A 19896-nucleotide genomic window follows, 5' to 3' on the forward strand; every position below is an offset into this window, starting at 1 on the left:
AGTTCCAAATGGTTCAGTGGCTGGGTAAACAGTTTAACTCTCTGAAAACCATTTAATATTCAATATCCGAAAATCACAAAGCATGTCTTCTTTGTGCCTATCAATCCTGCATGGGAATTTATGCTAAGGGGGAAAAATGTAAACTACAAAATACCCTGTGCATTCTAAGGTGTTCACCTTAGTCTTCATAATAGGAAGATAACAACCTATGCCTTTAGACAACCTAAAGGGATTTCTAATGGAAGAATGAGTAAAAGTAAATTATGGAAATCCACTGGGTGGAATTTCATGTAACCTTTACCAATACTGAAGACTGTAGCAATATGAACAAAAAGAGTCTGAAAATATAGGCATGCAGCGATTTAAATTATGATGATACAAAGCGGAGGTGCCGTGGTGTTACGACTGGAATTTGGGAGCCATTTTCTGAGAAGCGTGGAAGGAACATGGATTTCAGAGCTGCAGACAGAGGTTTTCATTCAGACGTAGATGGTGCATAACCTTGGTTGACCAGGTTCCCTAACTTATTTGTGCTTTGTTTTTCTTATCTACAAGATGGGGTAATAGTATTACTTCCTAGTGTCAAGAGAATTAAAGTGAGTTCCACATAAAAGTGAAAGTCTTCACAGATATAGAGAACAAACTAGAGGTTACCAGTGGGGGGGGGGGGGGGGCAGAATTGAAGGGCATTTCAGGAGAGCGGAGTGAGAGGTACAAACCATGAGGTATAAAATAAACTACAAGGATCTGTTGTACAACACGGGCAATACAACCTGGTTTTTTTTTTTTTTTTTTTAATAATAACTATAAATGGAGTTGTTGTTTAATCGCTAAGTCACGGTTGACTCCTTTGCCAACCTAGGGACTGTAGCCCACCAGGCTCCTCTGTCCGTGGATTTCCCAGGCAAGAATGCTGGAGTGGTTGCCATTTCCTCCTTCAGGGGAGCTTCCCATCCCAGGGATCAAACCCACGTCTCCTGCATTGCAGGTGGATTCCTTATCACTGAGCCACCTGGGAAGCCCACTGTAAATGGAGTATAGCCTTTAAAACTTATGTAATATTGTACAGCAACTTTACTTTCATATTTTTAAGAAATAGGTATAAGAAGACAGGTAAAAGGGAAAGAGTGAGGCCTAGACAACTGTAGTGGTTGTTTTTTGTTGTGGTTGTTACTGTTGTTGTTATTATATTTTCAAAATCCTCAAGATTGCCAGCCTCTATTAATTACAAACGGATTGGACAATGAAATAGCTAAAAAATGGAGGGAGAAAGAGGTTTAGAAAATCCGACTTTGGAGGTGGGTACCACCCTCCCTGGGACCCTCCTATCCCGGAGTGGGGGAAAACCGCGGGGCCGGGTGAGCGTATCCGGGGGTGTCCAGCAGGGGGCGCTGCGGGCGGAGGCGGAGCTGGGACCGGAAGCCGGGCTGGAGGCGTCCGGGCGCAGTCGGGGTCTTCTACTTCCGCCGCCGCCGGTCTCGGCTGTGAGTTGCCGTCTGTTCGGAGCCGCTGCTGTCGCCGCCGCGATGCCGCTGGAGAACCTAGAAGAGGAGGGTCTGCCCAAGAACCCGGACCTGCGCATCGCGCAGCTGCGCTTCCTGCTCAGCCTGCCCGAGCACCGCGGGGACGCAGCGGTCCGCGACGAGCTGATGGCAGCCGTCCGCGATAACAGTGAGGCCCGCGGGAGCGCCGAGTCAGCGGCCTAGGCCCGGGCGGCCCCGCGCTCCCGAGCCTGAGCGGTTTACCCCGACGGGGACCCCGAAATCAGGCCGGCTTATCCGCACCTCGGGGCTTTCCTTTTCTCGGTGCCTCCAGGCTTTCAGAGTGGCGTGCGGCTCTGCGTGTCCCGCCTTGGGACCAGGTTGGGGGGATCCCGAGGTGTTGAGCCCCGAGCCAGAGACAGGGCTTATTCTCATTGGCGACTGGTCTCGGGGACGTTAGCGTTGCCGGTGGAGGGGAAGCTTGTCAGCGGTTCCTTTTGCCTTTCCCGTAGTGATGGCAGCGGGCTCTATACCCTTAAGTGCACGGGTCTGAGGTGTGTGTGTCTGTAAACAAGCTCGCCCTTTCGCTTAACTGAGTACATCAGCTCCCGAGAGGCAGACCGAGGGTTGCCCTATCCCCGGCCCTGGGAGAGGGCGGCGGTGACAGGCCTGGTCCTGATGCTGCCCTCCCAGGAGCAAGCACCTCGTGGTGCCCAGCCGTTTCCTGCTAGTGGGCAGGGGTCTGGCGGACGACCTCACAGCTTGTGTGGAAGGAAGAAGATGGGGGTAGGCACTGTAGGGCAGGAGAGGGGAGGCCCACGCCTTAGTCACACCCCTCTCGCTCTCTTTCAGACATGGCTCCTTATTACGAAGCCTTGTGCAAGTCCCTGGAGTGGCAGATGGACGTGGACCTGCTCAACAAAATGAAGAAGGCAAACGAAGACGAGTTGAAACGTTTGGATGAGGAGCTGGAGGATGCAGAGAAGAATCTGGGGGAGAGCGAGATCCGAGACGCGATGATGGCAAAGGCCGAGTACCTCTGCCGGATAGGCGACAAGGTGGGTGTGGTGGTGTCTCCTGTCTGTGTAGCCTGAAATGGGCACTGTTCAGGGTCTCATTTTAAACATTAACTACCCTCTTTCAAAAACTGCACAGGTAATCTGCTTACCTGAACTCGTGAGCCAGTGCAGAAATGAACGAAGAAAAAGTTAATAGTTTTCTTGCTACACTGTTTCTCTCACCTGCCCCCCAAATAGCAGCCAGGTGGGTTTTTTTCCCCATCTCTCCCTGTGGTTCAGAGAAGTGCGTGTGCAGACACGCTTGTCTGCTGTCTTACCAAACTTGGACGTCTTCCGTAGTTTACTTTTGTAACCTGTCTTGGTTGGGAAGCATTGGTTCTGGTGCGTTTTAAAAATTACTGTTTACACAAGTAATCCTCTCCTTGTAAGAAACTAAAATCTTAGAGTTAATGCTGAAGTTTCATTTGATCTTTCTTTTTTCCTGCCTCCTGAAGATCATCTTTTTAACTCTCTTATTGTACGATTGTAGGCATGTGTATGTACTTGTAGAAATTAGGCAGAATTGGTTTAAAAAGATGGTTTTAAATTACCGGAATCAAAGTGTACTCATGCTGTCCTATTTATTTTTTCTTTCAAAATTATGTCTGAGTGACTGTCCATGTTAGTGTGCTGACGTCTTGCTCACTCCGGTTCACTGCTAGTTAGTAGTCCATTGTGGTAGGGTGATGCTGTGTTTTATTTAGCTATTCAGTGGTTGGACCTGCCTGCTGTTTTCAGCTGTTTTTGCCAAGATAGGCTGCTGCTGTAGAAACATGCTTGTGTGTGCCTCTGCGTATAGATGCTTGTGTCTCTCCAGCGTGTATGCTGAGATGAAATCTCAGGGACAGAGAACAATTTTTGTGTTAGTATCTGAGTGTTCTTCAGCCCAGCAGCCAACCTAACTTAGACTATCAGGGCACAGGAGGGGCACCTGCAAGCATCGGGTCGTTTACGTTTTAACCTAGTTGTTGTATAACAGTGGTTAAGAGGATGGGCTTTGGATGTCCTTGATTTTAAGCAGTGTACCCTGAAGTAATGGATAACGTGACATTAACTTTAAAAAACTGAATACTGTGGACTCTCGGGTCAGATTGCCTGACTTCTGTTTCTGGCTTCAGTAATCATGATTTCCTCAACTGGATGAGTTTCCTCAGCTGTTGAATCGGAATAATGATAGTTCCCAGGGGCACAGGAGTTAAGACTAGTACCTTGGCAAAGTGCTGAAATGTTAAATGATCTGAACTATTATTATTTAATTTAAATTTAAAACAAGTTTTGTTTTTTTTCTCCTACTGACTATGGATTTAAGATCTGGTTATTTTAAAAGTTGAAAAATACAGAACAGTTTAAAATATGGCTAATAGTTTGTGGCTTTTGTAGGTAGTGTGTGTGGTTTATTTTGGTTTGGTTTTAAACAGGATGCAGTATTATGAATGAATGAGAAATGTAAAGCTTTTGATTCAGGCCTTGAGGAATTTCAACAAGGATATGCCTGAATCCACATTTTGTACATTGGTGATGTTCTAATAATATAGTCCATGTTTATCAAATAGCATTCTTCTAAAATGAAGAGTTTTCTTTTTTCCTCCAGTTTATCGTTTGTCTCATCTTTATTTACTGTTGGCCGTGCTGCATCTTCACTGCTGCGTGCGGGCTTTCTCTAGTTGCAGCGAGCAGGGGCTGCTGCTTGTTGTGGCGACTTCTCTTGAGGAGCGTGGACTCTCGGGCCCCCCGCCGCGGCAGCTGTGTCTCACTGGCCTGGCTGCGCTGCCGCACGCGTGGGTCCTCCCCGACCAGGGGTCGAGCCCGTGTCTCCAGCATGGCAGGTGGATTCTCACCCACTGCGCCACCAGGGAAGCCCGCTTTCTTGTTTCTAATATTTTATTTACTAAATAACCGACGTGGTGGATTTTTATTCCTCACTGTACTGTATTGATTATAGTCATTATTATTTTTGGTGCTCAGTTTGTTACAGATTTGTTAGTGTAAGTTCCTTTAAGACGGTTTCTTTGTCCTTTTGACATGATCTCATTGGTCTTCCCTATTTTCTCATACAACAAGATGTCACAGGCTCACCTTGTTTTCTTCTTTTTTTCTTTTTTGTTGGTTTTTTTTGTTTGTTTGTTTTTCTGGCCACATCAGACAGCATGTGGGATTTTAGTTCCTCAACTGGGGGTCGAACCCATACCCACAGCAGTGGGAGTGCAGAGTCTTAATCCTAACTGGACCACCAGGGAAGTCTCACATATTCTTTTTTTTTTTTTTTTACATATTCATATTTTTAAAGCAATGAAAACATTTTATTCCACAATGATTTGAGATAGAATTGTATATTTAAATAATCAGTTGCATTCTAAGAGTGATTAAGGTAAAATTTTTTAATACTCTTTAGTTGTTAGAATTGATAATTTACAGTAAAGTACTTTTAAAGTAGTGTATTATAATTGTGAGAGGAAAAATATTGAATATATAGAACAAAGAAGAAAACTGAAACAACGGTGAATAAGTTATGAATGTGTTTTTTTTCCCTAGAATATAAGTATGTGCTTAGACACATTTGATGTATTTTTTTTTTTTTTATGTACTTCTTACACTTTCTACGAGTGGAGAGAATAGTTACCACCCAGCTTCAGCAGTTAGCACCTCATGGCCATACTCTTCTGTCTCCACACCTACCTCTTCCCCCCCACTCTTTGCTTAGAAAATCCTAGACAGCTATAGCTTTCAAAACATGTAACCTTTTTTCACCTGTTTGCCTTGTTCTCTTGATAGGAAGGTGCTCTGACAGCCTTTCGCAAGACATATGACAAAACTGTGGCGCTGGGTCACCGACTGGATATTGTGTTCTATCTCCTGAGAATTGGCTTATTTTACATGGATAATGACCTCATCACTCGAAATACAGAAAAGGCCAAAAGGTACATTTTAGTGTGTGGGGATATATTCCCTCTAAATTACAATGCTATAAATAAGAAATTGATATAAGAAATCTGTTTTCTTTTGTTTCCAACTAGTACATTTGGTCATATAATTAATGTACTTATTTAGGAAACTATTCTCTTTATATATTACTTTTTGGTTTAAGTTGTGACAAGTTGTTCTCTCTTTCATAATAATACAAAGCTTGCAAAGAGCACTGTTTATTTCCAGATTATGAGTTTTGTTTTAATTTTATAGCTTGATAGAGGAAGGAGGAGATTGGGACCGGAGGAACCGCCTAAAAGTATACCAAGGTCTTTATTGTGTAGCTATTCGTGATTTCAAACAGGCAGCTGAACTCTTCCTTGATACAGTTTCGACATTTACATCCTATGAACTCATGGATTATAAAACCTTTGTGACTTACACCGTCTATGTCAGCATGATTGCCTTAGAAAGACCGGATCTCAGGGAAAAGGTAAAGACTGAGTCTTTCATACTCATATTTAAAGAATACGCCACGCTTTTCCAAAGTAAATAAACCATAATCATTAAAATATACATTTGTTTTTAAAAAATTCCTAGGTAATTAAAGGAGCAGAGATTCTTGAGGTGTTGCACAGTCTTCCAGCTGTTCGCCAGTATCTGTTTTCACTCTACGAATGCCGTTACTCTGTTTTCTTCCAGTCATTAGGTAAGGGTAGAGTTGCTTGTTGGGGCTGTCTTCATCTTATTCCTGACTCTGTCTGTAGATAACCGTAGGTGATTTTTCACATATATGAAAAATACAGTGTGCAGAGAAAGCTGTTGTTCTTTGGTCAGCGTGGTTAATCTTTTGCCCATTCTTGTTTAGACTTTGATCAAATATCTTTTTGTGTGGTCCACAAGGTAAGATTGATGTTTACATTTTTTTTAAGGATTTTTTAACAAAACAGAACAAAGAAAATACATGACAGTCCCGCGGCCCTCACCAGCTAGAAAGATCAGCTGTCTGGTTCTCTGCTGAGGAAGTATGCCCGACCCCTGGTTTAGAGAGTCGTAGGGGATGTAACGGAGAAGGCAGTGGCACCCCACTCCAGTACTCTTGCCTGGAAAATCCCATGGACGGAGGAGCCTGGTAGGCTGCAGTCCATGGGGTCACTAAGAGTCAGACATGACTGAACGACTTCACTTTCACTTTTCACTTTCATGCTCTGGAGAAGGAAATGGCAACCCACTCCAGTGTTCTTGCCTGGAGAATCCCAGGGACGGGGGAGCCTGGTGGGCTGCCGTCTATGGGGTCACACAGAGTCAGACACGACTGAAGTGACTTAGCAGCAGTGGGGGATGTAAAGCAGGAGTGAGCAAATGGCTCTAAGCATTGAGTGTTTTGGGGACTGATGTGTGGGAATTTGACTCTCCTTTCAATTGAGTTAGCTGTGCATTAGCTGAGTCTTTGTGCTGATTTGCAAATCGTTTTCAAGGGATGTTGAGAAAAATCTGTTGAATGTGCTTGTGGTGTTCTACCCAGGGTTCCTTCCCAGATTTTCCTAAAACTGAAAACAACTTGGCATTGATAATTCTCTTGTCTGCTGCAAGTTTCAGACGGTATTTGGTTCATATAAATAGGCAGCATTTACAAAACTTGGGAAAGGAGGACTCCAGATGACGGTCTTTTATTTTCTGAGTGAGTGTTGGCCCAGTGTTTATGGCGTGCTTTCTCCACGCCTAGAAAGTTCGGTTGCCTGGTGGGAATTCACGTGTCTGTGCTCAGTCATATCTGACTCTGCAACTCCATGGACTGTTTAGCCTGCCAGGCTCTTTCTGTCCATGGGATTTTTCAGGCAACAATTCTGGAGTAGGTTGCAATTTCACCCTCCACAGGATCTTCCTAACCCAGGGATCGAACCTGTGTCCCCTGCACTGGCGGGTGGATTCTTCTGGGAAGCCACGAGCCACCTGGGACACCCCACGGGGATTCGTACTCTCCTATATGCAGCGTGGGGACAGGGCTCCTCAGGTGTGGAGGGGTCCTGTCCTCTCGTGTTTGCCCACACGGCTGAAGTGTGGGATTGCCCTTCTCCCTTTTTTATGGCCGTGGATCCCATGGTCCGTATTCTGCTCAGATGTGGAACTTTCCCCTTATTCCTTCAGCCAAAGAGGTTTTTAATAAACCCCTTCTCTCCATTTCTGGAGCTCTTATTTTATGCCCCATCTATTGACAGGGTGTGCAACCACACCATTGGTTGCAGAACATCTTCATCACCCGAAAGATGATCTGTACCCTTTAGAGGCACCTCCCATCCTGTTCACAGCCCCTGTCTGTCTCCGTGGATTTGCTTATTTTGGACCTGGCACATAAATGGACTTACACAGCGTGTGGCCTTTTGTGCTCAGCTCCTTTTGCCCAGCATAATGCTTTTACTGTCGTCTGTGCTGTAGCATATCAGAGCTGCATTCAGTTTACAGCTAGTGACACACCATTGCATGGGGACAGTATTTTATTTATCCACTTATCAGGTGATGGACATTGTTATAAACAGTGTTGTAATGAGTGTTTATATACAAGTTTTTGTATGGACACAGTGTATGCTTTCTCCTGGGTGTATACCTAGTAATGGAATGGCTGGGTCATATGGTAACGATTAGATAAACTGTTTGAGAAACTGCCAAACTGTTCTCTGGAGCAGTTACACCATTTTACATTACCACCAGCAGTGTGTGCGAGTCCCAGTCCCGTCCCCGCCGCCCCCACCATAATACTTGTTAATTGTGTGTTTTTTTGATTATAGGCATCTTAGTGGGTGCAGTGATGGTTTTGAATATCTTTTCATGTGCTTATTGGACATATGCCTTGTTTTGAAAACAAATTATTCTGTGATGCTTTATTACAGTTTTTCTCTACTGCTACCCAGAATTATTAGGAGCAGACCTTACTTTTTTTTCCTTTGTAATGATCTTGACACGAGCACAGTGCCTATATGTCATTGAGTGCTTCGTGGAAGTGTCTAATTTAAGAGACAAATGGGATGTGTACCAAATTTACTCATTTCCCAGATATTTAAAAATTTAAAAAAAACAAACTTTATTGGAGTGTAGTTGATTTACAGTGTTGTGTTAGTTTCAGGGCTATAGCAGAGTGATTCAGTTATACACACACACATATTCATTCTTTTTTCATTCTTTTCTCATATAGGTTATTACAAAACATTGAGTAGAGCTCCCTGTGCTATACACGAGGACCTTGCTGGCTGTTTACTGTCTGATAGTAGTGTGTGTGTGCTTCCCAAGCTCTGATTTATCCAACCCCCCTTTCCTTTGGTAACCAGAAGTGTCTATGCTAAGTCTCTTGAGTCTGTTTCTGTTTTGTAAATGAGTTCATTTTTATCAATCTGTAGGTTAGACCAGTAAGTGATCTCATAGGCTTTTTGTCATTCTTTGTCTGACTTCCTTCGCTTACTGTGACCATCACCAGGTCTCTGCATGCTGCTGGAAATGACAGTAACTCATCCTTTTCTACAGCTGAGTCATACTTCATTGTACATGTATGAAACACTGGCTTGATCCATCCATCTTCCCTGGAACTTTGGGTGCTTCCTGTTAGGCTAATGTAAATGGTGCCGCAGTGACCGCTGGGTGTGTGTGTCTTTCTGAAGTATGGCTTTTCTCCACCTCAAGCCCCAGGAGTGAGAGCAGATCATGAGGCAGCCCTATGTTTAGTTTCTTTAAGGAACCTCCATTGTGTCGCCTCTGGTGACTGTTAGCAATTTACATTGTCCCCCAAAAGCATAGGCAGGTTCCCTGTTCTCCATGCACTCACCCACATTTACTGTTTGTAATTTTTTTTTAAAAGCTTTCTACTTCATTTTGGAGTTGAGCTGATGACTGAGACATGGTGGTTTCAGGCTCACAGCAGCTCTGCCATCGGAACACATGGATGCTTCTGCCCCAAACTGCTGTTCGTAGTCTTTTTGATGATGACCAATCAGACTGGTGCTAATTATTTCTTGAATAATTAGCAACATGGAGCATATTTTCTTGTGCTTTCAGAAAAGGGCGGGGGGGGAAAGGCAGCGTACCTTACGCTGACCCCCTAAGAGTGACTTGTTGAAGGTCCAGCATGCCTCGAATCGTTTCTGATTACCGGCCCTGGGACACTGCCTGGGGCAGGTGTCTGCTACAGCCCCGCAGGCCTTGTGAGTCTGAAGAGCTGCCAGCATGCACCGCTGCACAGGCGGCCCAGCTGTAAGGAGTCCGCCTGCAATGCAGGAGACCCATGTTTGATCCCTGGGTTGGGAAGATCCCCTGGAGAAGGGAACATCTACCCACTCCAGTATTCTGGCCTGGAGAATTCCATGGACTGTATAGTCCACGGGGTCGGAAAGAGCCAGACAAGTGAGCGGCCTTCCTTCTCGCTTGCTCTCAGGTGGTGGTTGTGGGATGTCCACGCGGTGGCCGCGCTTCACGCTGCTCTCGGGATCCGTGGGCCATCAGCGCCCCAGAGAAAGTCGTGCTCCAGGGTCGTAGGTTAGAGCGCAGCGCTCCACGGGTCTGGTCTCATCACTTCTTCCACCTTATTCTGCGCCCCTCCCCACCCAGAGAAATCCCAAGCCTTCCCCAGCCTGCCCTGCTGAGGGTGCTGTGGTGCTTAGGTGGGGTAACTCAGGGAGGCTGGCGGTGGGAACCCCACCCCAGGAGACTAGAGGCCGGGTGGCTTTCAGAGCTCTTTGAACCCCGAGGGTCCACCGTTCTGGGGGGCACTAGGCTTGGTTGAGCTCTAGGAGGGCTCGCCTGGATCTGGAAATTGGGGTCCCATCCACAGGGGATCAGGCACTCAGGGTCCAGAGGGGGCTCATTGGCTGGTATATCCTCCCCAGCTCCCTCAGCCCCATCCCAGTCCTGCCTTGGGTCCCAAGGCTGCTCAGGCTTCAGGGATGTGACTGCAGCCCAGGTCCCTGGGCCTGAGGGAATACTGTTGATATTTGTTGTTTTCTTTTTAAATTTTATTTTTATTGTATACTGGAGTAATTTACACAGTGGTGTTTGTTTTTGGTGTTAAGCAACCTGATTCAGTTACAGAGATACATATGTATTCCTCTTTAGATTCTTTTCCTACCTAGGTTATTACAGTGTTAGAGTAGAGTTCCCTGTGTTATTTATTAGGTCCTTGTGAATTACCTGTTTTACATATTGTTGTTCAGTTGCTAAATCATGTGCAACTCTTTGCCACCCCATGGACTGCACCACGCCACATTTCCCTGTCCATCACCATCTCCTGGAGTTTGCTCAAACTCATGTCCATTGAGTTGGTGATTCCATCCAGCCATCTCCTCCTTTGCCACCCCCTTCTGCTTTCAGTCTTTCCCAGTATCAGGGTCTTTTCAATGAGTCAGCTCTTCATATCAGGTGGCCAAAATATTGGAGCTTCAACATTAGTCCTTCCAATGAATATTCAGAGTTGGTTTCCTTTAGTATTGACTGGTTTAATCCCCTTGCTCTCCAAAGGACTCTGAAGAGTCTTCTCCAGCACCACAGTTCTGAAGGATCAATTCCTTGGTGCTCAGCCTTCTTCATGGTCCCAGCTTTCACATCTGTACATGACTACTGGAAAAAGCATACCTTTGATTATCCATACCTTTGTTGGCAAAGTGACGTCTGTGAGTTTTAATGTGCTATCTAGGTTTGTCATAGCTTTCCTTCCAAGGAGCAAGCATCTTTTAATTTCATAGCTGCAGTCACCATCCACAGTGATTTTGAAGCCCAAGAAAATAAAGTCTGTCACCATTTCCACTTTTCCCCCTTTTATTTGCCATGGAGTGATGGGACCCGATGCCATCATTGTAGTTTTTTTTTAAAATGTTGAGTTTTAAGCCATCTTTGTTACTCTGCTCTTTCACCCTCATCAGGAGGCTCTTTACTTCCTCTGTACTTTCTGCCATTAGAGTGGTATCATCTGCATATCTGAAGTCGTTTATATTTCTCCTGGAAATCTTGATCCCGCTGGTGATTCGTCCAGCCCAGCATTTCGCATGATGTCCTCTGCACAGAAGTTAAACAGACAGGTGACAGTGTACAGCCTTGTCATACTCCTTCCCCAGTTTTGAACAAGGCAGTCGTTCCATGTAAGCTTCTAACTGTTTGTTCTTGATTTGCATACAGGTTTCTCAGGAGACAGCTAAGGTGGTCTGGTATTCCCATCTCTTTAAGAATGTTCCACAGTCTGTTGTGATCCACACAGTCAAAGACTAGCATAGTCAATGAAGCAGAAGTAGATGTTTTTCTGGAATTCCCTTACTTTCTGTATGATCCAGCAAATGTTTGCAATTTGATTTCTGGTTCCTCTGCCTTTTCTAAACTCAGCTTGTGCATCTGAAAGTTCTCAGTTCACATATTGCTGAAGCCTACTTTGAAGGATTTTGAGCATAACCTTACTAGCATGGGAAATGAGCACAATTGTGCGGTAGTTTGAACATTCTTTGACCTTGCCCTTCTTTGGGATTGGAATAAAGACACTTTTTCCAGTCCTGTCGCCACTGTTAAGTTTTCCAAATTTGCTGGCGTGTTGAGTGTAGCACTTTCTCAGCATCATCTTTTAGGATTTGAAATAGCTCAGGTGGAATTCCATCACCTCCACCAGCTCTGTTCCTAGTGATGCTTCCTAAAGGCCCACTTGACTTCACACTGTAGGACGTCTGGTTCTCAGTGAGTGATCTCACTGTGGTGGTTGTCTGGGTCACTAAGATCTTTTTGTATCTTCTGTGTATCCTTGCCACCTCTTCTTAATGTCTTCTGCTTCTGTTAGGTCCACACCGTTTCTTTGACTGTGCCCATCTTTGCATGAAAGCGTCCTTTGGTGTCTGTTAACCGGTTTTCAGGCTGCTGTTACAGGAAACGTCCACAAGGGGGCGGCAGTCCTCCATGCTCCCCTCCAGTTTCTTGGGCAGTCAGAGCCCTAGAGAAAGTTGTGTTCCGGGGTTGTAGATTAGAGTGGAATGTGCCAGGGCTCGGGTCTTTTGACCTTTTTCCCCTTATCCTGCACTCCCCCACATCCCAAGACCTCCCTGAACTGTGCTCCTGAGGGTGCTGGGGTACTGGGGGAGGGCGGCTCCAAGGAGGGGAGCTGCTGGTGGGAGCCTCACCCTAGGGGACTCGGAGACCAGGTGACATGTCAGAGCTCTTCCTGCCCAGCGGCTCGACCGTAATCTGGGTGTTCTAGGCTTGACTGAGCTCTCGGAGCGCCGCCCCCCCCAGATCTGGAGATTGGGGTCCCATTCACAGGGGACCAGGGGAGGGGGCTCCTTTGCAGGCGCATCTCCCCCGTTCCCTCAGCCCCACCCCACTCCTGCCTGGGAACAGGCTGCTCGGGCTCCAGGAAGGCGACCGCATCCCAGGACACCCGGGCCTGAGGTAACATTGTTGACGTCTCTCTCTTTTTTTTAAGTCTCTTTTCTTTTTAAATTTAATGTTTATTGTGTGCTGGAGTAGAGTTGATTTACCCAGTGGTGGTTTTGGTATTAAGCAGACTGGCTCAGTTACATGATACATATATACTTCTTCAGAGTCTTCTCCTATCTAATTCTCACAGAGTGTTGTAAAGTACATGTAATATATTACTGGGTACGTGTAAACCCCAGCCTCCTAATGCATGCCTTCCCTCCCCCTAACCCCCCTCCCCTTTGGTAACCGAAAGTTTGTCCTGCTTACCAAAGTCTGTGAGTCTTAGTGTTTGTAAATGAGGTCCTATGTATGGGCTTTGACGTTCTGCCCGTGAGTGACATCATGGGCTTTTTGTCCTTCTCTGACTTCCTTCACTTAGTGTGAGCATCTCCAGGTCCATCCACATTGCTGGCGAAGGCATTAGTTCAATCTTTGTTGTGGCTGAAGTAACATTCCATTATGTGTATGTACTCATATTTATATTCTGCTGGCAGAGAGGCTGCCTCCCTGTCCTACCTGTTGTAAAATGCTGTTGTGAGCATTGGCGTGCATGTATCTTTTCAGATTATGGCTTTCTCCAAATATATATATGCCCAAGAGGGGAACTGCTGGATTATATGGTAGTTCTATGTTTCGTTTTTCAATGAACCCCATATTCTGGTCCAAAGTGGCTGTTACTAGTTTATATTCCCACCGACAGTGTAAAAAGGTTCCCTTTCCTCCACACCCTCTTCAACATTTATTGTAGACATTTTGATGATGGCCATTCAAATCAATGTGAGGTGATGCCTTACTGTAGTTCTGATTTGCATTTCTCTGGTAATTACTGATGTTTCCTGTGCGTCTTGGCCATCTGTATTTCTTCCACTGAGAAATGTCTATTTAGATCTTCTGCCCCCATTTTTTCTTTTTTGGCTGCTAGGCATGTGGGATCTTCTCTGACCAGGGGTCAAAGGCTTGCCCCTACATTGAGAGCAGAGAGTCCTAACCACTGACCCCCCAGGGAAATTCTGCCAGTTTTGTGATTGGGTAGTTTGGTTTTTGACAGAGCTTCAGGGGCTGTTTGTGTGCTGTAGAGATTAACCCCTTGTAGGTTGCTTTGTTTGCAAATGTCTCCCATTCTTTGGGTTGTCTTTTCATTCTGTGGTTCATTTGCTGTGAAGGAGCTTTTAATTAACTCCTGTTTATTTTTTACTCTAGGAGGTCATCAAAAAAGACATTGCTGTGATTTATGTCAGAGTATTCCTTGTTTTCCTACATTTAGGTCTTCGATCCATTTCAAGTTTATTTTTGTGTATGGTGTTAGGGAATGTTCCAATTTGATCCTGTCACATGGAGCTGTCCAGCACCACTTACTGAAGAGATGGTCTTTTCTCCATTGTATATGCTTGCCTCTTTTGTCATGGATTAATTGGTCATAGGTGTCTGTTTATTTCTGGACTTGCTTCTGTGTTCCATTGATCTGTCTTTCTGTGTCCGTAGCATACTGCTGACTACCAGCCTTGTAGTACAGCTGGTACATTTCTTGCACTAAAGTCCATGTCATTGCCATTTCTTTGCAGTGGTTCATTGTATTTTCCTGTGAGGAGCATTTCGATGCATGTGTATCACAGTCTGCTTACCTACTCACCTGCAAGGGGGGTGCAGGCAGAGCAGCCCTTGTGCACCCCGGGACAGCGAGGCCGGGCTTGGGACCGCCCTCCACATCCCAGGCATTTTAAATGCAAAGGAGAGAGAGAGGAAGCTTTTGACAACAGTTATCATTTGTATCATTTACTGTCTGCTCCTGTATAGTGAGATATGTCGCATTTATTTGGCTTTGTAATAAGCTTTTTTGCTTTGCTAAGTATTCATAGACTGTGTACTTTGAAATATTTGAAAGAGGAAATAACATCCTTTTCTAGGTAAAACCTAGTTTTCAGAAGTTTACAAATAAACCGAGCTGAGAAAGTCTTAATGTCCAAATTCATATTATAAATTACACAGAATTGTTCCAGAATCATTTTAAGATAGTTATATATCCTCCCAGAACTGTTATTCATTATGTACTTTGAAAATTGGAAAATAACAGTCACCCCAAAACCCCGAGGTTTTCTGTATACGTGGAAAATTTTCAAACATATCACATGAAGAAGAAAGAGGCGCTCTATCCTTGGCCTGCCTGGGCTCTTGCTCTTGAGGCAGCTGCTGAGCTCAGGTTCCAAGGGCGTTTGTGTCCGAGACACAGGCACGAAGCACTGTGAAATACATGTAGATGTATTTTGCATGCAGGTTTCTAAGTAGCTTTTTAGGGTTTTTAAGTAGCTTTTTTCCTAAAATATAATGAATATTTCTTCATGTCTCCATACAAACAGCTGGGCACTGGGTCAGTAAGTGTCTTTAAGTGGCTCTTACGCGTTGGACGCTGTATACGTAGTGGCAGATCTAGTAGGTGGACCTCCTTGGAACGGCCAGTTAACCTTTTTTCAGCGCCTTAGTGCGTCAGTGTATTGAATTCTGTATTTTCTCCAGCTGTGCCTTATCCTTTATTAGGCCTTTCAGTGGCTAACTGACCTAGGCACGGTCACTGCCCTTATCTCTAGCTGTGTTCTGTCATCAACTACAGTGGATGGCAGGGATTTCCAAATTTGAGTCTCCAGCCCCAAACCTGCCAGCGACCACCAGACCCAAGCCTTGGGATCTTCAACTTGGATATCTAATAAGAGAATCCATCTCCGCCTCGCCAAAGTGTAACGTTTGAACCCCTCCCCACCCCACCCAAAAACTCAAACAAGGAGAAATTCTGCAAGGATTTTGATCTATTCTAGCCAGAAATAAGTATACGCTTGACTCTTCCTTGCTCACCTTCCCCGTCTGCATAGCTGTCCCCCTGCCACCCTCTGAACCCGCCCGCCTTTCTGGTCCAGGGCTGAGCCAGGCTCTGCCTGCCGAGTCTGTTGCTCTGAGTCTGCTGCTCTTGGTGCGGCCGGCTCCTCAGAGAGCACTTCCCTGTCCACTCCAGTCTCGGGGAGGGCCTCCTGCTCACTACTCACGTCACAGTTTTATTTTCACGGAGCTTGTTATTATTCTAGGAGCCTACCTTGTTTCTTCATTTCTCTCTTCCTCCCTTTGGAAATTGAGTTGCTGTGGCAGCAGAGATCTTATCTTGTGGTTTCCTATCATATCCTCATTACTTAGAACGGTAATAGGTACTGTTATTCAGGAAAATGATTGTACTTCTGTGGATTGCTCATTAATATTCTGTGTACACTTTATAGATCAAGGCTATTAATTTTTATCATGTTATAAATCCGCCCTCCAGTTTTATCAGTTTATCCAAAGGGAGGTTGTTAATGTGTCATCTTATTCCTTGCAGCTGTTGTGGAACAGGAAATGAAAAAGGACTGGCTTTTTGCACCTCATTATCGATACTATGTGCGAGAAATGCGAATCCACGCGTACAGTCAGCTGCTGGAGTCCTACCGGTCGTTAACCCTGGGCTATATGGCAGAAGCTTTTGGTGTTGGTGTGGAGTTCATTGATCAGTAAGTTTGAACAGCATCGTGTTAATTTATTCTTTACAGTTACACCTTTGAGTGTGTAAACTTGTACACTCTGTCCACTTGCACATATTCTGTGTTTCTACTTTGGTGCTGTGGTAGCAAAGTGGTATCTGTTACACCGTTGACATCCACTCTGGTACGACAGTCGTGACTCTCGGCTCACTGTCTTACACTTCTCATTGGGTCCCATCTCTTCTGAGCATGCCTTCAATTTTTTGGTTGCTAAAAATCAAAGACTTTGATTCAAAGGTTCATCAGATAGGTACTAAAGCCCTTAGTGTATGGTTGGCATTATTCCAGGTCTGTCTTCATGGAGTTTCATTCTAGTTTTGGGGAGAGTTGGCAAGTATGCACGTCAATGTGTGTGTCATTTCAGGTAGAAGTAGTCTGCAGCGATAATCAGATGGTGCAGAGAGATGCATCGCTGCAGCCCGGTGGGAGGCAGGCAGGGGTGTAGGCGTGTAGGGCCTGGGGTAGGTAACGAGGTGTGTCTCCACACCGAGGGGGTGGGGGTGGGGAACTGGGGCGAAGTAGATATTCAGAGGGTGAGCTGTGCAGATGGCCTCTTGCTAGAAGTGGTCCCCGAAGGTTCAACTGTTGGCTCCGAGTGTTTATATGGTAGTTTCTAAGGAACTTCTCATGCATTTCATTTTTGAAAGACCATACTCTGTTTAGCCATTTTGTTTTTTCTAATGTTTTATTACAAAAAATTTCAAACATGGAGAAATTGTAAATATTTATTCTTGATTCTATCATCACAGTATTTGCTTTACCTTATTTTTAACGACTTCAGAGAAAGTTACAGACATCAGTACGTTTCATCCTCAGTCACCTTAGCATGCACATGAATATTTCTTTATGGGTTGGTTTAGAGTAATATTTACACTCAGTAAAACACACGAAATATAACCAAATTATGGAGCCAGAAGTTTCCTCACTCTCAAGGCAGAGAGTAGTTTATTCTCCATGGCAAAGTAGAAGGCTGGACGCTTCAGAGGGGTTTGCTTTCCTTGGTGAGAGTAGGTCTGGTTGGGGGGCACTGGAGTTGTTCCTCATGGGGTGAACGTGGAGGCGCTCACTGTGGAGAGCAGCGCATGAGAAGAGGGGTTGGTCTGGCTTCTTTTGCTGTTTCTTAGTTTAACAGTGTTGTGGTGATGAGGCCGTTGCTCCTTGGGAGCAGGGTGAGGCTCAGCTGAATCTGTGGAAAAGGCGCACTGAAGTAGGAAGTATTGTTAGTAGTATGCTGTAGGCCACTGCAGTGGTATTTGAATTACTGAGTTCTTCCCTTCATGCTCGCAGCCCAGCTTTAGAGGCAGAGGTTTCAAGCACACACTGAGATGTGTTGTTGCCTAGGAAGGCCTTGCTCTAAGTTTGTTTCCTACCTTACGAGTTTTGGTGAAATCTTTCTGTAAGTTTAAAGAACACTTGTACTTTGGTTTTCCATTTTCTTAGACTCAGTAAGATACTGGTGGAGAAAAGGACAGAGCCATTATTTGGACAGACACAACTGTTACTGAAACATGTAAGGTTAGAAACCACACCCGTGGGCTGTACTGTGTAATTTTGCTGGTAGGTGTTTTGTTGGGAACTTAGGATGCAACTCTGGTTTTTAGGTTCTGTTTACACAGCAGATGTCTGGCTCATTCTTACTGGACACCTGTATATGAGGGTGGCTTGGAGAAGAGGGCAGTAAGTAGTTAAACTTTGTTGTTGTAATCAGAAAGGAGGCTGTGCTGAGACACCTCTGGCTGCACTGAGTTCAGAATCAGCATAACCAACCCCAGAGGGCTTTCTGGGGCCTTGAGAGCGATGTGATTGCATGTTTAAGATTTTTATAGGATGAAAGAGGACACTTAACATGGAAGGAGTAGCTCAGACAGATTGGAGAGCGCACCGGCCTAGCTTACTGGAGCGGGGGTGGTGGTGTGCACAGCCGCAGCGATGGGCAGGGACAGATGACCTTGGTGGATCTGAAGGGCAGACTGGTCGGTGTGAGTGGGCAGGGACAGCAGCAGTTGCCCCGCAGGTCTCACCTCCGCAGAGGGCACACTTCAGTCCGAGTCTGTGTTCAGGCCCCGGGCAGTGCTGCTGTCTACATCTTGTTCCTAGCTTTCTCTTTAGGAGTTTCCCCAGCTCTCCTGTGGATCTTAGTAGGACTCACAAGGCTGGGGGTGTCTGCTTGTGTAGTTCACCCTGTGGACCTCAGTCCCAGAAAAACAGATGCAGATGGGTTTCGCAGCTGCAGTTTGGAGACGCAACTATGTGAGTACCTGGAAAGTGAACACAAGTGAGTTTAAAACCAGTGAGCTTTAAGAAAAATTTTTACAGTTTACCTAAAGCCACTCAGTAACATGATTCAAAAACTAACAGTTGAAACAATGGCTGTTGTAGTCATTGAATCAAATATATTTTTAATGAGTGTAGAAATAGAGCACGCTCTGTAAACATCTTAAATTAGTAAGAACTGTATAACTTCTAGCTTTAGAGCGCCACTAGCATATAGTTTTTTTCCTTACCTGGTTTCTGGGATTTGTGGGAGTTAAGCTGCCTTCACATCATTCTCAGCCTCCTTTGCCCACCAACTTGAAATGGCACTTTGGGTGTTTATGTGCTAGGAGCAAGATGGTGTGGTACCTGGGAGAGTCATCTGTCACAATTTTTCTTGATTAGGAGGACTCTTACATTCAACCTAGTTCTATTACAAATAGATATTTTAAAGGGGTCAACTTTCCACATATTCTCTCAGGTATCTGCGAGAGCTGCACAGTGATACCAAAGGATCTCACTTGCCCCCACGTCACGGGGCAGCGACTGAGTGAACACACCCCTCAGTCGCAGCATGAGGGGAGACTCTCTGACTGTCCCCCTTGAGGGAGTCAGCTCAGCTGCTGTACATCCAGATGTTACCTTGAAAGACAACTGAATCATGTATTTAGTGCAATTCATTTTTCTGAGAATTTTCTATAAGGCTAATGCTAAACGCTTTTCCCTTCTCTCTCAATTAGGGAACTCTCCAGGTTTATTGCTGCTGGGAGGCTACACTGCAAAATAGATAAAGTGAATGAAATAGTGGAAACCAACAGGTACTCTTAAGTTTCTGTATCATTTGTAATACTTATCATAACAACGGGCATTCTTTAAAAAGGCCTTCTTTTTAAAGTAGGCCAGCTATTGTTTGGGAGTAATGTAACTGCTAACTAATTCATGTTTTCCCTGAATTTATTTATAGACCTGATAGCAAGAACTGGCAGTACCAAGAAACTATCAAGAAAGGAGATCTGCTATTAAACAGAGTTCAGAAACTTTCTAGAGTAATTAATATGTAAAACCAAATACACAAAGGATTTTCTTTAGACATCATTATTGGGAATTTTTATAGCTTACTTTGTGCCCAGTTGAACTGTGCAAAAAATAAATAGTGCATTGTTTCTTTCAACTTACTTTTTTCTTACACGTATACAGCGTTAAGGAAGGGGTCCA

At 44.9% G+C, this 19896-nt stretch overlaps 1 protein-coding gene across 1 annotated transcript; it reads left to right on the forward strand.

Moving 5' to 3' along the window:
- The first annotated feature begins 1441 nt into the window (after positions 1–1441).
- Positions 1442–19852, forward strand: PSMD6 (proteasome 26S subunit, non-ATPase 6). Its single transcript, XM_043885956.1, has 8 exons — positions 1442–1671; positions 2334–2539; positions 5312–5457; positions 5717–5936; positions 6044–6152; positions 16230–16398; positions 19422–19499; positions 19646–19852. The coding sequence occupies exons 1-8, from the start codon at positions 1527–1529 to the stop codon at positions 19740–19742; spliced, it is 1170 nt and encodes a 389-aa protein (XP_043741891.1). The 5' UTR covers positions 1442–1526; the 3' UTR covers positions 19743–19852.
- The last annotated feature ends 44 nt before the right edge of the window (positions 19853–19896 follow it).

Source organism: Cervus elaphus, chromosome 24, assembly GCF_910594005.1.
Source record: "Cervus elaphus chromosome 24, mCerEla1.1, whole genome shotgun sequence".
NCBI lineage: Eukaryota > Metazoa > Chordata > Mammalia > Artiodactyla > Cervidae > Cervus > Cervus elaphus.

What these genes read in the sequence shown, in the direction of transcription:
- PSMD6 (XM_043885956.1), top strand. Translation starts at nt 1,527, where the DNA reads ATGCCGCTGGAGAACCTAGAAGAGGAGGGTCTGCCCAAGAACCCGGAC. An exon ending in AATACAGAAAAGGCCAAAAG is followed by an intron (nt 5,458 to 5,716) that starts GTACATTTTAGT and finishes TTAATTTTATAG; the next exon opens with CTTGATAGAGGAAGGAGGAG. An exon ending in GAAATAGTGGAAACCAACAG is followed by an intron (nt 19,500 to 19,645) that starts GTACTCTTAAGT and finishes ATTTATTTATAG; the next exon opens with ACCTGATAGCAAGAACTGGC.